The 17,521-nt window shown below is 40.8% G+C and overlaps 1 protein-coding gene across 1 annotated transcript in view; it reads right to left on the bottom strand.

Moving 5' to 3' along the window:
* BUD23 (BUD23 rRNA methyltransferase and ribosome maturation factor) overlaps positions 1-17,521 on the bottom strand; it is a 566,502-nt gene that overhangs the window by 305,472 nt on the left and 243,509 nt on the right. The window contains exon 6 of the mRNA XM_044054140.1: positions 12,140-12,236. Within this exon, the coding sequence (XP_043910075.1) occupies positions 12,140-12,236 (97 nt within the window). The remainder of the gene's footprint in view (positions 1-12,139; positions 12,237-17,521) is intronic.

Raw genomic sequence — 17,521 nt, 5'->3', positions numbered from 1 at the left:
CATTTTTATGGACTTTAGGAATGCCATAGATAACTGGTATTTTCGATTTTTCTACCTTTTAGTTTAACATATTTCCATCAATAATTAATTCACTATACATTCCCCTCTAGTTCCATGTCTATCTTCTTGTAAGCTAAAGAAATTTCATTTCTTGATACCACCCTGTATTTATTCTCATCTCTCAAGATTTGATTCATTTTTCCTTCATAGGCAATGGTGTCCATAACTGCCCCCCCTCCCTTGTCGGGTTTCATTATTCTTATCTTCGAGTTATTCCTTAACTCATTCAATACTTAAAATTCCTCCTTACTGATGTTCATATCATTTCCATCTTTCTATAGGTTTCTTATTTCTGCTTCCATAATACTTTCCACGTTTTTAAGTTGTGGATGCAATGGGGGATTAAAAACTGAGGATCTCACTAGAGTTCTACCATTATGATATGGATTTATTTGTTTATCATTCCTACCATATATTAATTTTAAATTAACTTTTCTCAAAAATAGTTTTAAATCATTTACTTGTGGAATAAATTTAAAACCTTTTCCTAATAAGCCAAACTGTTCATCTTGAAGCTTCACATCACTGTAATTATAGATAGTAAAACCATTTAAAGTATTTATAATACTTTCATCATTTATGTTATACTCATTTAGATCAATACTATTTAAAGATACTGGGTCCGGGGTACATATGCTTAATATCTCCCCCTTCTCCCCCCCCCCCCCAATGGGAAAATTTTCATATGACAATCCATCCATTCCACTATTAGTCCTTACTCTCTCTAATGGGGGAAAATTTTTTATCATACAAATCATCTCTCCATCTCTCTCCCATTTCATCAAATTCCCTATCATTTCTTTTTTCGTTAATATTTTTATTTTTGTTAAAAAAAATGAATATTCCCATTAAATCCTTTCTTTCCATTATATACATTTCCATAAGCACCAGGTTTAGGATAACTTACTTCATTTTCATAATCAATCAAATCACGTTTTAATTTCTCCATTTTTCTATTAATTAATCCAGTGCATTTTTCATCTACTTCACCTCTTATTTTATAAAATTTATCTCTCTCATTTTATATCAAAACACAAAACATCCTTTATAAGCCCCTCCAATATTTCTATATCATTCTGTAACACAAATTTCTATTATTTTCCTTAATAATTAATTTTAAAATATCTAAGCCACTATTATTGAAAACTTCTAACAATTCCTTGTGAAAGGTTGAACCTATTTGTACATTGTTAGGATATTTAAACATTCTAAGACCTTTTGGAACAACATTTCTCTTGATACATTCAGTAAGATATGCATTTTCAATATGTAAACTTTTATATTTAAACTTTCTTTGACAGGTTGTCAAATCATTTTACTATATGAATCACCATTCCTTTTTCCTTTTGGGCAATTCATATCAAGTTTAAAAAAATACTTTTGTTTAACCAGTCTTTTGTTAAAATGGGTCTACCAGGAGAAACAGTACCTGAAATGGCATCACCCGTATGTTGCTAGTTAGCGCCAACACTTTTCGCTCGATTAATTCTGTTTTCACAGTCCTGTAACACCTCTGGTGTGAAGGCTGGATTAAAAGTTCCACCATTCGGTTCTGAAGAGTCGCCGGCGTATAACCCATCGCCCATCAGCTCTCTCCCTCTTACTTTTCTGCCCTCTCAGCTCACCATTTCCGCTTCCTGTCCCCTGGGATGCTTGTGAATACCTTCCTACCAGCGTGTTACACAAAGGCGTTAACAAGTCTATCAGCTCGGTCAATTGCCCAACGAGCTTCCTGGACTGGCCGAGCTCATCTTGCCCTGTATGGGTCGGGGATCCATTCTCCATAATAACCGCCAATGCAAAAACGACCAAACCAAAAACCAAGTAAAACAGCAACCAAGAAAAAATGGCAGTTTTCTGTAGAATGTCACCAAGCACAATAGATTCCACCACAATTAAAAACGAAGTGCAAAAACACAATTTATTAACGCAATTCCAAAATCAAGGCGTTTTCGTCCTATAGCTGGCCTTCATCAGATAATCTCTTCCATCATTCATTAGCATCCATTATATACTTCCTTCATTTCCATTTTCCAATCAAAAATACCAATTAATTCAAATAAACAAATCAGCTTACTTTTAAAAGCTCATTAATATTAAAATACATTTCATTTAATCACATAAATACATCCAATTTCTCTAAAAAACTTTAAATTATATCTATTCATCACTTTAAAATCAATTCCATTCATACTGCAGGGGCTAAAATATATTTTTATATATACATATTTGAATACATATATACATTCATAAAATTCACATTCAAATAGCATAAAATTTCATCAAACAGCACCATCTATTGACCATATAATTTATTGCACTCAAGATTATATTTTAGCTGCTTTTAATTTCAGTAGAGGTAAAAATGAAATATATTCATTCAGACCTGGGGATTTATTTGCTTGCAACGTGATCTGCCACCATAATTCTCTATATCATATGGTGTCTTCCCATGGCCCCCCCCCTCTGATGTTATTCTTTATATGTTCAATTAGATACACTAATCCTTTAGTAACACAATTGTATAGCCCATTACCCCTAATCAATTTACCTCTACTCTCTACATATATATTCTCCTTATTTGCTATATATTTACATTGACCACATTTCCCACATTTAAATGTGCCCTGTTTATTATTCAGGCAGGTACTTATAATTTTATTTTCCCTTTTCTTTTGTTCCAAATATTCCTTTATATTAGCATTTTTATATACTACCCTTGGAGTATCTCTAGGTAAATCTTCAAAATCAGTAAGAGCTACAAATCTTTCCCATTCTCTATAGAAAACAGATTTAATGCTCTGATTCAAACCATTATACTCTAATACAAAGGCCAATTTATATTCTTCTTGCAATCTAGCATTACTATTATTTCCCATATAGTTGCCCATAGTCTCTTTAATACCTAAAATGGGCTCAAATTTTCCCATTCTTCCTCTATTTCCAATCTAACACTATGTACCAAACTTTTATTATATCCTCTATCTAGGAACATACCTTCTAACAAGTGACATTCTATCTTAAAATCTTCCGATTTACTTGTCATTCATGACCCCCTCACAAATTGGCCTGGCCTTTATTATATTTCTTTTACTATGTTCTGGGTGTGCACTGTTGTAATGCAAATAAGAATTGCAATAAGTTACCTTTCTATAAACTTTAGATGCAAAATTACCTTCACTTTTAATTATTTCTATATCTAAATATCGTAAAACCTTCTCAGAAACATTATAGGTGAATTTAAGAAAATCAGTAGTTTGATTAATATAAATTCTTCCAATTTTTCTTTCCCCCTACCCAGAATATGACTATGTCATCTAGGAACCTGTTATATAGGTTCCAATAGTTATGGAACTCCAATTTAAGTACATATTTTTCTTCCCAGTTAGCCAGTACAATATTTGCATATGTAGGTGCACAGGCTGCTCCCATGGCTACTCCCTGCGTTTGTTGAACAAATTCCCCATTAAATAATAGGAAATTATTTTTAAGTACCATGTCCATCAAGCCTGTGCAAATTATTTTATCATTATGTGTCAATATCTTATCCATAAATATTTCTTCTTCAAACATATTCATACCTTCTAAACAGGAATAGATGAAAATAAATCTATTATATCAATTGTTACAAATAGATTTTCAGTACACATACTATTATCTATCATCCTTAATAAATCCCAAGAATCTTAAAATAGCAAGCTTATTTACCCATATATGTTTTTACTATCTATAAATTTGGCCAAAGGTAATGTTTTTGAACCATCCGCTGAGACAATTATATAAAAAAACTTAATACCTAGCAAAATCACACACACACACACACACACACACACACACACACACACACACACACACTCTACTTCTAACTGCAAACTATTACTAAAGCTAAAGAGTAGAGGATAACGGCAACAATTTTTAGCCAGAAACTATCCAAAATGGATACAATGCAGATGGAACCTTCAACCATTAACTGAACAAGATGGCAGCAAATGAGATAAGAGGGATGGTTGTTAGAGCAGGGTATTATGGGTAAAGGAGGTGGAGCTCTTGGAATGAATATTCTGAAAGGGCAGGCATCAGATCAGACTTGGGTAAAACACACAGGTTGAGATGAATAGAGAAGATGACATCAGATCTTTGTGATAATCCTTAATATTCGCTCAGTGAATTTACTGTATGTTACATGCAAGCAATAAGCCATAAAGGTGAGGGTAATCGTGTGTGGTTTAGATGTTACTGTACGACCAGGTTATTGTGAATCCCTAGCTCAAACTGCAAGTGCCTTTACAGCTCCTAGACATGTGGTAATGTCTGTATCATACACATCCCCAAAAGCTTATTGCACTTAAAAACGTACGCCCATATTTTATATGAATTACCTTTACATTTATTCAACAAAAAATGTATTTAACACTGTAATTGAATATAAAGTGCCCTCCATCTAAACTGTGTGTGCTTTTGAGGTAGCAATGGACAAAAAGGTATGTATCATACAGAACACCACAATACCACTATTATGTCTGAATTTTGCGTTATGACTTTTCCACTTTATGTCTCCTTACCATCATCCCTCCCGATGCTTATCAGAAGAGACTGTCATATGCATCCAAACTATGAAGGGGTTTAGTGCTCATGACTCAACATTGCCTACAAAATGCTGTCTGCAAGCTCAGAGCTGTCTTCCTCCTGGATAACTGGGGTCTGCTTTTTTTGGCATTTACTTCTCTAAAATCAAGGAAAATGTCAATGGACTCTGACTAAATATGTGTATGACTGCAAATTAGAAGCAGACATAGAATCACCTATCGACACAAAAGCTCTCCAGGCAGGACTGACGCATGCAAATGACTGGTGTCAGAGCCATGGACTAAAACTAAATGCCAAGAAATGCATAACAGTATCCTTCAGAAAGTCACCCACCCCTGGTAACTATCATACTGACAACACACCTCTAAGAGCTGTCCCAGTAGCCAGGTACCTGGGGTCACACAGACAGTAATCTAGCCTTTGACCATTATGCGTCTACAACAGTGAGAAAATCATTTTATGCAGTGCAACTTGTAAACAAAGATATGTAATATAGGTCCAAGAAGTCATTGTTCCACTGCATTCCGCATTCAAAAAAAAAACTATCAGAGTACAATGCCCCCACTGGAATGTACCTAACCAGGCACATTCAACAACTGGAATGTTCACAAACGTTCCTCACTAAAAGAATACAGGGCATAAGTAACATGTCATATGCAGACCTCCTCAAGGCCTTATCCCTGTATTCTATCTCTTATGGGCTGTTGAGGGGAGATCTATGCCTGGCATACAAGGCATTGTCAGATCCCACCTTGATGGACCTCCTGCATATCCACAAAACTAACAGCAGCAGAGTTACCTGTTTTAAAGACTTAAAACCTTGCCTGTGGTATAAAACAGGACCTAATGGACAGACAGGTATATATCCCAGAGTACCCCTTCAACAGAACAGGCTCCTCATCCATGTGAAGCAGAGTTCCTCCCTAACCCAATTCAAGTATAATTTGGATAACGGAATGGGGAATAGAAAATTCATCCATGGTTTGATAGCTATGTCTCAAAGACACAGGCAAACTATAAATGGTTCATCTCACAGGCTCCTGCTTGCAAATGTTTCATCTCTCAAGCCTTTGCATATACTGTTCGCTGGTACAAGAACTTGTCAGAGATTTGGGATGCATGGCTAGGCTTAAAAAGGCCCTTGTGGTAGTTAGCCTAGTAAACACTTATGAAACTATGAACCTGGGGCTTTGGCTTTAGTCCTCTAGATAGGGCCACTCATGCTTTAATGGTGGACACTAACTGCCTCCAAGTTGGAGAAATATGTAATTCCAGCATCATCTCCCTAACCACCAGTTCTTGTGGCTACCACCAAGCATTATCTGGCTTCCAGAGAATGTGCTCTCCTGCTCACATTCATTGCAGCTACACTGTGATCCAGCTTGCCAGGCAAGTGCACACTATGGCATGGAGCTGTCTGTAAACTCGCACTAATGACCGTCCCCAAGTGGCCTCCACAGTATTCCTTTCTTCCAATATGAGCAAGATGTCGGCTGTTCGCATACTCACTACCCCCTTTCACCAACTTGGCTCTTTCAGCAACTGTATTGCTACTCTGTTATTGATTATCTCAGTCACAGTTAAGATGCCACAGTCATAACTTCAGTCTGAAATTTAAATTAAATTATTGCTGCATTTATGATGCTATCTAAAGAAATTAGAAGTTATGTACCTACCATAACGTTCCATGTTAGTTGTCTTCTCTCACCTTCTTTCTTGCTGGATGGGTTCGGAGCCGAGGCACTTGCTTTAGCTCGAGAACTCCTTTTACCAGCTAGAGGCAACCCTATATCCCATGATGCAAGGCAGAACTACCTCAGATCTCGTTTGGCAGCTAACTGACCCTGCTAAAGACTATCCTAACATAATTAGGAACCATGGTTCCTAAAAGAAGTCCTCATAACAATGCTCCAGAGGAAGCAATCTAATAGGAACTCTCCAAGATCTGTCCAGGCCAGGGGGAAGGAGGGAGGGAAAGAAGGCGAGAGAAGACAACTAACATGGAACGTTATGGTAGGTACATAACTTCTAAATGTTAAGTTGTCAATCTCGCCTTCATTCTTGCTGGATGGGACCGTCCTAGCACCTGTATCCCGGGTGGCTCAATGGAACAGACTCTTGAGAACTGTGGAACCAAAACTGGCCCTATCTCTGGAGGCCAAATCCAACTTGTAATGAGACACAAAAGTATGAGGCATGGCCCAAGTAGCTGCTGCACAAATAGTGTCAATGGGAAGTCTATCCTGAAAGGCTACAGAAGTGGATAGACTCCTGAATGTGCTTTTGGCTTAGAAGATAGTTGTTTGCCCCTGAGAGAGTACACATAGGAAATGGTGGAAGTCAACCACCTAGATAAGGTCACTTTAGAAACTGGAAGACCTAACCTGTTTTCTGCATAGGAGACAAACAATTGGTCTGATTTTCTAATTTGTTTAGTCCTATGCAAGTAGTACCTGAGCTGACGATGAACATCCAAAAAGTGCAGCTTCTGTTCAGCTCTGTCAGAATAGTTAGGAAAGAAAACTGGTAGATCAATAGATTGGTTAATATTGGTTTGAGATACAACCTTGGGAAGAAAGGAAGGGTTAGTTCTTAACGAAACCCTATCCTTATGAAAAACCAGATAAGGTGAACGAATACAGAGGGCCTGAATCTCAGAAACTCTTCTTGCAGAAGTAACAGCCAGTAAAAATATAGTTTTCCACGTCAATAACTTCAAAGAACATGTAGCAGACTGTTCGAAAGGAGGTAGAATTAGGGATGCCAACATTAAGTTTAGATCCCATTGCGGAGGAGGATGTTTCACAGGCGGTTTTAGGAGAAAAACTCCTCTCAAAAAGGCCTTGCATAACCTATGAGACATGATGTTATTGTCATGCAAGCCAACATGATACTTGGAAATAGCAGCCAGTTGTACTTTGACTGTAGATGACGAGGATCCTGAATGAAAAACCTCCGCCAGGAAATCCAAAACAGAATGTACAGGAGCAGTAAAAGGATCAATATTTCTGGCGTTTGCCCAAATTGAAAAACGTCGCCACTTGTTAGCATAAATAGTTCTAGTGGACGACTTCAAAGAAGACACTAAAATGTCTCTGAGTCAGAAATCATTGGAAGCCTGGCTAGGAAAGGAAGTGGAGCAACCAAGCAGTGAGGTTGAGAGAAAGAATGGCCCGGTGCTGCTGACCCGACTGGTGGATCAAAAGATCCGGAACTGGGTCCAGATGCCAGGGCTGCACCAGAAGATGACGATGTAGAGACGGAAACCAAATTTGTCGAGGCCAATATGGAGCAATGAGGATCAATTTGGCTCTCAAAACGGTGGCTTTCTGAATGACTTGTGGAATCAATGGAAAGGGAGGAAAAGCATAAAGAAGTCCCCGAGGCCAATCCTGGGTTAGAGAGTCTCTCAAGGGTTGGCCTGGAAGGAAATAGTGTGAAGTAATCTGGGCACTTGCTGTTTTGAGGGGTAGCGAAAAGATCGCAACAAGGAGTGCCCCACTTCAGAAAAATCTGATCCACTACAGATTGATTGAGAGACCATTCGTGAGGCATCAGAATAGATCTGCTTAGCCTGTCCGTAATAGGTTGGACCTGCGGGGATGTCGTTGCTTTCAGAAACTGGTGAGAAGAGATCGCCCATTGCCAAAGTCTGAGAGCTTCTCGACATAACGGATAGGACCTGGTTCCGCCCTGTTTGTTGATGTACCAGACCACAAACATGTTGTCCGTTTGTACTGCAATAGTCCCGTGGGAAGAAAGTCGTCTAGGGCTTGCAACGTTAAAAGCACTGCTCTCATCTCCAGGACATTTATGTGCAGATGGTATTCTATGGGTTGCCACGTCCCGTGGACCATCCTGCCCTGATAATGCCCCCACCGATCAGAGAGGCATCCGTGGTGGTGGCAACTGGAGGAGGGAATAAAGGGTCGCCCTGATGAAGAAGAGGGGAAGATATCCACCATCAGATGAGCCCTGCACGACTGTGTTACCAAGATTTCGTGTCTCATAGGAAGATTGTGGTGCGACCACTGCGTGAATAACATCCACTGCAGGAGGCGAGCCAGTGGAAGAAGAACAATGGCCGCAGCCATTAGGCCTAGAACTTTCAAGACAAACCTGGCTTTGATCTTGTTGCTTAGTAACAGAAGCTGAACAAATTTTTGGATGTCCAGAATCCTCTGATCTGTTAGTCTGGCTAACATTTTGATGTTAACTCTGCCTATAAAGGTGATAGATTGGCAAGGCAGCAGAGAGGATTTTTCGAAATTTACCGAAATTCCTAGTTTCTTGCAAAGCTGTAGGGTGTAGTCTCTGGACTGAAGAAGCTGATGCTTGGTGGTGGCGGAGAGGAGCCAGTCGTCCAAATAAGGAAACACCTGGAATCCTCGACGTCTCAAGTGAGCTGTGACCACTGCCATGCATTTGGTGAACACTCTGGGGGCTGAAGTGAGGCCAAAGGGCAGTGCTCTGAATTGGCAATGACTGGCTCCCAGCCGAAGCGGAGAAACCTTCTGGGCGTCTGTGAATCTTTATGTGATAGTACGCATCCTGAAGGTCTATAGAGCACATCCAGTTGTCCTTGCCCAGAAAGGGCAGAATGGATTGCAGCGTGACCATCGAATCTTGCCTTCCTGACAGACTTGTTTAGTCTGCTTAGGTCTAGTATCGGTCTCAATCTCCCGTCCTTTGGGGACCAAAAGAATCTTGAGTAGAAGCGGATCCTACTTGGTCTGCGGCACTGTCTGGATGGCTCTTTTTCCAGGAGTTTTGAAACCTCCTGTTTTGCCAAATCCCTTTGACCGGGTGTGATGTCTGGAAGGGATTGTAGAGGTACAGGAAACCTTTTCAGGGAAACTTTTGTAACCCTCGGATATGATCGACTGTACCCACTTCTCTTGGGATAGGGATTGCCAGGCTACTGGGTACAGTGAAATTCTTCCCGACTGCCTCCAAGGGTGGACAGTCGGGCAACACCTCAGGGATGCTGAAAGGGCTTCTCAGGAAGAGATTCCCTGTTGCCCTGGTTCTGAGGACCCCCCTGCCTCTAGGGCGGGCGTCTATTGTTGTTACCCCCTCTGCCTCTGGGGTAAACTGACCACGTGTGTCGTGCAGCTCCTTGGGCTTTCGAACCACATCTTCCCCCTTCTGACCCTTGGGATAAGGTCTAGAAGGAGTGGAAAACTGGACTCCAACGGCAGAAAGAGTTTTACCGTCCTGCTCACATCTGGTCAAAGTATCCTTCACCTGAGGTCCGAACAAAGCCGAACCATCAAAGGGGTGTTGGTGAAGGGAAGGGGTCCGCAAAATTACAGCATCCAGGCTTGGCGTCTAAGAGCAACACCTGTGCCTCCTGCTCGCTCCATCGCAAGATATGAGCCGCATGCAGGAGTTAGATATGGAATTCAGGATAGCAAGCTGTGAGGCAATCTTTTCCTGAGCCCCAGCAGCAGAAGGATCCTGGACTACTTCTCCCAGTTCCTTGAGAATATCTCGTTGAAGCCTGGTGAAGTGACAAAGGTAATTCAGCGAACGCAGCAAAGGTCGCTGAAAAAACATCCGCTTTCCATACCTGTCCATAGTCCTAGAATCCTTATTAGGAGGATGGACAGGTACTGAAGATCCGCCAGTTCCTTCTTAGTGGCCACCATAGCATCCACAGAGACACCTTTGGAAAGGAACTGTTTATGCGAAGGGGCAGTGATGAACTTGGATGGTCTCCTGGGGACAGGTTCCACAGAATCTGGAGCGAGCCACTACCTGCATGAGTGGGTCGAAGGCGGAGACACCAGGTGGAGGGTCGGGATCCAAAAGCCTCCAGGTATACCGACTCATCCTCGGAGGGGTCAATGGAGGCCAATTCCCCTCTGTTTGAGGAGCTCAAGGATGTCTGAAAGGAGACATCCTCAGAGGGACCGGGAACCCTCCGACTCATCTAAGTCGGTATCAGATGTAGTAGACTCGGGAGTCTGTGTGTTTCTCCTCTTCCGAGGGGTTCCCCTGCAGGATCAGGAGAAACCTCGGAAGAGGAGGAAATTCCCAGTGGGGAAACCTGGGGCGATGGATCCCTGGGCCTGAGAGCAAGAGGCTGGCAAGAGGCATCTGCAGGCACTGATGAGGGAGGAGCTAGAGGGGACGGACCTGACCTGGCTCTGAGGCCAGGACACTCCTCATCACCTCAAAGGCTCCTCTCCCGGGAGACACCACACGCCCGAGAAGAGACAGGAATGGTCGGCTCCAGAGAGAAGAGGAGAGGCTCGGAGCGTGCGCGAGCTGCCAGAGCGGGGCCGAGAGGCCCCGAGAGGAGAGGCCGGGGACAGGGTCCGATGCTATGCCAAGCCCTCGGCCGACAGTGGAAACCCGACTCCTCCAAGGAATGTCTCTTTACAGATGAAACTGAAACGCAAACATCAGAAGCCATTAAACTTATGAGCAGTGTACCCATGAAATTAAATGTCAAGTCAGACTGTTACACCTTCAGGTTTCCAAGTAAACCTCGGAGGATAAGTTTGTTCCTTATTTTACATTACAACTCTCTGGAAAGCATGACACAACGACAGGAGTCCTGCAGGTGCAAAGGCTCCAGGTCATAAGCAGTGTCAACTGTCAAAGACAGTTTTTCAACTGACAGCACTTGTCACACTTTGAAGCTCTGATGAAATTACCCTTTAGACAGATAAAAGGATAGACACAATGTCCCCACAGATGGCACATTGAAAAGTTATTCCTTGAAGATATGAAATTATTAAAGCAACACTTGCACAGCAGAAAATTCACATAAAAAAGTACCCCTGCCCTACACTAGGCTAGTGCTGTAGTACACAAGTTCAAACTAAACTAACAAAAGGGTTAAAACCTAAACAATACTTTTCTTACTTACTAAAAAAAAAACTACTGCTAGAGAGGCAAAAGACCTTCTTTTCGGCTGCACCAGATCTGAGGTGTTCCGCCTTGCATCATGGGATATAGGGTTGCCTCGAGCTGGTAAAAGAGTTCTCGAGCTAAAGCAAGTGCTGGGTGGAGGATGGCGAACCCATCAGCATGAAGGCGAGATTGACAACTTAACATTGTTTTTTACAGATGAAACTGAAGCATAAACAACAGAAGTCATTAACCTTGAAAAAATGTCAATAATTTTCCAAAAACGTTTAAATATGCTTATTTTACATTACAACTTAAACTATGACACTGTCATCGCATCACTCCATCATAAGCATTTTTCAACTGCAAAGAGAGTTTTTTCAACTGCAAAGAGTTGAGACTTTAAAGCTCTTGTATGAAATTACCCTTTATGTCAGTACAATGACAGTACAATGTGGGGTTCCACAGATGGCACATTAATAATTTCATATCTTCAAGGAATAACTTTTCAAAGCAACACTTGCACAGCAGAAAATTCACATAAAAAAGTACCCCTGCCCTACACTAGGCTAGTGCTGTAGTACACAAGTTCAAACACTCAAAAAAGGGTTAAAACCTAAACAATACTCACAAGTGACGCGTATAGTGATGAGAAGAATTTAAACAATCGCTTGGGTGGACTATGGCACTTTTTATCAGCATTACAGAGCCACTGCACTGCAGATATACTGTAAAACAAACAAACAGAAGTCAGGTTAACCAAAAAAATGAACGAAAGCCTAGGTAACTTATTCAAATTCTCAGAATTTGGTCCCCAGCCATCCCATTTCACACAATTACTAGCAGTACAAATGATAATGAAATCAAATAAAAGCAGGTCACCTCTACATTCTCTCTAGTTACTACCATGCTTTGTAAAACGAGAAAAAACATTTCTGATAGACATTTCAGGAGTTGGAAAAGTCACAAAGACTAATGCCTTCACCTTTCTTTACTGAGGTCAGGCATTCTCCCCAAACCTCCACCAGCTCATTTCTAACAACCCTTTCCTTTACCACAAACAGTTCACTAAAAACACAAAGCGAGCGTCTCCCATTAGCTCTAAGCAGGCACACTTTTCCTTCTTATTCTGAATCCACAACTATCTCTGTACAGGAGGAGTTATTACAGTAAGAAAAATAAAACAGTGGACCAGATTCAGAAAACTTTGCTTTGAGCCAAAAGGTGTTGAGAAAAAGGAAAATGCCCAACACGCCCCCCCCCCCCAAAATAAATAAATTAAAAAAAAAAAAAAGTTAAATGGCTTTTTGTTCACTGCATGCAAACAATTTGTGTTGAGCTTCAAGCCGTCTTCAACAAGCATGTGGCCTTCCTTTGGAGCAGTGTACATCTTTCAGCAAAAGTATACTGCAAACAATGCTTTACACATATTTGGTACTAAAATATGATCTCAAGCCACGGGACAAGCTGCATACACAAACCAATTTCATCCCATTAGTCAAGCTACACACTAATTACCATTTACGTGAAAGTCTCACCTTGTCATGTTGATGGCTCTCTCAATTACTGTTACTAGACCAAGATGGAAAAATTAATCATGGAGCACCCTGCCACAATTTTGGTACTAACAAAAGTATGCAAAGGACATATTTTAACACTGGAATTATCCAGTTAAAATGTTTTTACTTCAAATACTGGGTACGTGTAAACCAAAAAAGGTAGAGCTATTACCAAATCATGGATGAAACCTATAAATAACATTACCCTTTTTCAATAATGCAATATATCAATTCTTCCAATGCTCTTAACAATCCAAAAAAGGTTTGCAATAGATGTGCTACTGCTGAAGTGCTTGCCTGCTGAACTGTCTGCATCGTTACCCAGCAATACAGATTGTGAGCCATGTAACTGCTTCCTGACTCTAATAGGCGTCTGTCTTAAACTTACTATACTTCTTTATCAGTGTCCAGCTACCTTCCCACCCAGAATCAGATCCACCTGGGAGAAGAGCACTCCAAATGGTCAGTCCAATGTGATAACTTTATGGAAAGAACTGGGATGACCACTGCAAAAGGTACATGTTAAAACAACTTCACCATCAAGCCTCCCACTCCAGTCTGTTAATCGGGTAGGTTCATTGGATTTAAATTACTCTTTTCAGGGTTGACCAGGGAGCAGTGTCACACTGTAGGCAAACATAGGCTATGGGAATCAAACCCTGGACTTCAAGAAGTAGCTCTCCATAACACTGTGTGCTTACATAAAGCCTGAGACAAGTACATTACCAAGTGGCACCCTATCGTTTAGTGACAGCTGTACTGTTACTAACTGCTTCTCAGCCAAAGACCAAAAAAAATGTCAATGCTATACATTCATACATAGATCAGATACATAGATTGACTAAGCAAAGTAAGAAAAGTACAACTCACTAAACTCATCACAATCAACTGATCACATAATACCACACACAAAGACTGAAATTGTCCTGCTGATTATCATATTTTGTTAGAAACAAGATGGATTTTGTCATTCACTTAACATATCAATCAAAAGTCAGCACATTGAATAACCTCTGAAATTAAAAAATGAACTTCCATGAAGTAAATCTACTTGCGACACCTTTCAAATATTAAAATGGCACTCCAGTTGAGTCACTAGGACAAGATCTGAAATGATTAAACACATATGACAGCACAATGAACAAATAATTCTAGGCAACTAGAGAGGTTTCCAACAGGAAATTGGCAACTTAACTGGAACACCAAAAGCTTCCAAAACCATCATGCTTACTCACAAATGTCAGCAGATCATTACTACATCTTCCACTACTGGCATTTCTGTCCTCTTCTATGATCATCATGACAGTGGGGATGGGAACCAAAATCACACACCCACAGGACAATGCACTGGGTTTACTCCCAAGTTCTGCTTCTGTCACATCACATTAAATGATGTGAACAAATGTCTGACTAACCTGCAAGGATACACATCCTCTGCCTCTGTTGAAAATTTATCAAAGAATACACCACCTTTCTTTTGGCACACCTTCAGCACAGAACAAGCATAAAGCTGGTTAATGGGTTCTTTCCTCAACTGCAGAAAGTTCTTAAGTTATTCCTTTACCAAAAAAGGATAAATCAACAACTTGGATCTTAGATACCTAGACTGTAAACAACACAACTCAAAAAATATATGAACAATGGACTCATTAGGTAGCACAAATACTCTGCTGACTGTCCAGAACTGTCACTATTTATACACTAGGATATTTGTATGGGTACTGGGTACAAGAACACCTTGAGCCAAAGGTTATGGACTGACTTCATTGCCAAGTTAAACCCCATGCACTCTGGACACAGCTCAAGAGGAGAAATGTTGAGCTGATAAAATGATCACCATTTGCTGATTAGTTGGGTCAGAACACCAAAGGGTGGCTGAACATACTTAGGAAGCCCAAGTACACGGAGAACCTAAATCACTGCTTTTTTGCGTGACTAATTCAAATAGCACCTCCCAAAGAGCACTGCTTGTGTACTTGGGGAGGCTGAAGATGTTGAGTCTGACTGGGCCCTGTTGAAACCTCAGAAGTTGAGGAGGAGGCAAAGGGCTGTGGTGAACAGATGTTCTGTAACTCTCAGTAACCTTGGGGCCTGCAGGATGCACTAGAGGAGCGTGAAGATGTCAGCTTAAAGAAAGAGGTTTTTCATGCAATGCTAGCCAAAAGGTTTCTGATCTGAACAGGTAACCAAAAGCCAGGAAAGCAATAGTAGCAGCAGCTGCAAAGTTCACAGAAGGAAGAAGTTTGGCAAGCCCATGAAAAATAACTTTACGATGGCCTGAAAGAGGTTTTGGCAAACTGCCTCAACAGGAAAGTTTTCAGCAGTAACATGGAGAAATTCTGACGAACTGGAGAAATTATTAAAGGGGTAGAAGAAGCACTCAGTCAAAATTCCAAATCCCACACCACACCTTCCTCCAAAGAGGCAGTGCCACATGCAGATGGAGGAACTAGGTCCATTTCAGTACAGCATGTCACTGAAGTAATTAAACATTTCCATCACAGCAAGTCACTGGAAGTGGGAGAAATTAGATGAAAATGCTGGAGGTACTAGATGGCACTGGTGTGTCATGGTTAAAACACCTTTTCTATGTTGCTCAGAAGGCTGCGACAGACAGTACCTCTGGACTGGCTTACTGGGGAAATGGTCTTCATCTCTAAAATGGGGTACAGAAGAGTGTGTTCATAGTTATAGGAGTCTGCCATTATGGTTTACATAGGTTGTGTGTACCTGAACAAAAGCACACAACAGTGTAGCCTGAAAAGTTTTGTGAAAAATGCTAAAAACAGTATGGTGGCTCAGGGCCATTATGTGCCATTTGGCACCTGCATTTGATAAATGTGAACTACATTCATATATTCAGTATTAAATCAAGATGGGCAAAGAAGTGTCGTCTCTGTTTGTGAATTTCGCAGACAGCGTAAATCAGAAAGTATGCATTGTAGAGATGGGTGGATTACAGCTTTGTTGTTTACAATGATATTATCCTCTTACTCTTGAGAAACTCAAGCACATGCTGAAAACAAGAATCTGCTTCTGTGTCTAAAACTGTTGGGATCAAAATCAGCAACTCCTAACCAGAGGTCATGGCTCCTTTCTGAAAAAAACTGAGGAATGCTCTCTGTAGGTAAATGGGAACATATACTTCAGGTGGAGGCATTTAAGTACAATAAGGTCTTGCTAAGGAGTGAGGGTATCAGAGATCAGAAGAGTGACCAGCAAACTAATGGAGCAATATGATAAGTTGTACTAGACTGTGATGTGATGGTAAAAGTGAGAAGGCAGCACAGGACAAAGCACTCAAGTTACCAGTCAGTCTGTGTCCCCATTATCTGCTACAGTCATCAACTTTGAAGAGTGACTGAAAAGATAACAGCAAAAATACAAAAGGCTACTTCACAGAGTAGCTCGGTTCACTTCCATTTGTGAACTCAGCAACTTAGGAGAATCAGAGTGCAGCTGATGTTCTTATTTTGGTGTCTGAATGTCGAACATATGGTAGGTATAGGAAGCACAGCACACTGGGAAGAGACCACAAGGTTGATGCAGGACATACCGGGATTATCAACTCTCAGCTTGCCTGGGATCATCTTAGGATTCCAAAGGAAGAACTGTGAACTGCTACTGGGGCTTGTGAAGTCTGGTGTACTCTGCTTGGCTTTCTACCAGCATCTTTCAACAAGGACAACTGATGTACAGAATTACTGCCCCACTTTCCCTCATCAACAATATTTTGAGTAAAATGTATTAAAGCAAACTGACAACAATAGTACTTGTTACTATAAAGAAAGTCTCAGACTTGATTTAACTTCATAAACTACTGATTGAACAATCACTCTGTTGTGTGCACAATTCTACTATAAACGGATTCCCACAGCTACTTAAAAAACTTGGACTACAAGTCAACCAAGCTCTACAGGACTGAAACACAGGAACAGGCTTGGATGGCTCATTTTGTAACCTTTATCAGTTCATTCTCAAACACCTTGCCTATTATTTTCTCTGTACTCTTTCCTGAAGATACAGCCTTCTGATCCTCTGAACAATTTCTTAAAACAATAAGCAAATGTGTATCTCATAGCATGCTTCAGGATCCAACAGTGGTTTAATAACATGGATGTGAGCATGAATTTGAAGTAGACCCTTCAGTATATCAAACAAGGTTACCATGGTTTCCACCAAATGGGCAATTATGTCTCCTCGGAGTACCTGCTTGCAGTCTGTCGAGCAAGTGAAATACCCAGGTGTATGGTCTGGCCCACATCTTAATTGCATAATGATACAGCACTCTCCAAAATTAATATGCTACTCAGCACCTGTTGTAAAACATCCAATCTACTGAATAAGGAAGCCAACCTGTCACTAACTATGACAAGCAATTACAGAGAAAACTGGACCCAGTGCTAGCCTAGGACTGCAGTAATGTGGTTAATTGAGAAGAGAATGTTTTTTTT

Source organism: Protopterus annectens, chromosome 13.part0 (assembly GCF_019279795.1).
Source record: "Protopterus annectens isolate FY-2018-M chromosome 13.part0, PAN1.0, whole genome shotgun sequence".
NCBI lineage: Eukaryota > Metazoa > Chordata > Ceratodontiformes > Protopteridae > Protopterus > Protopterus annectens.
This window is presented reverse-complemented; position numbering and strand designations above follow the sequence as displayed.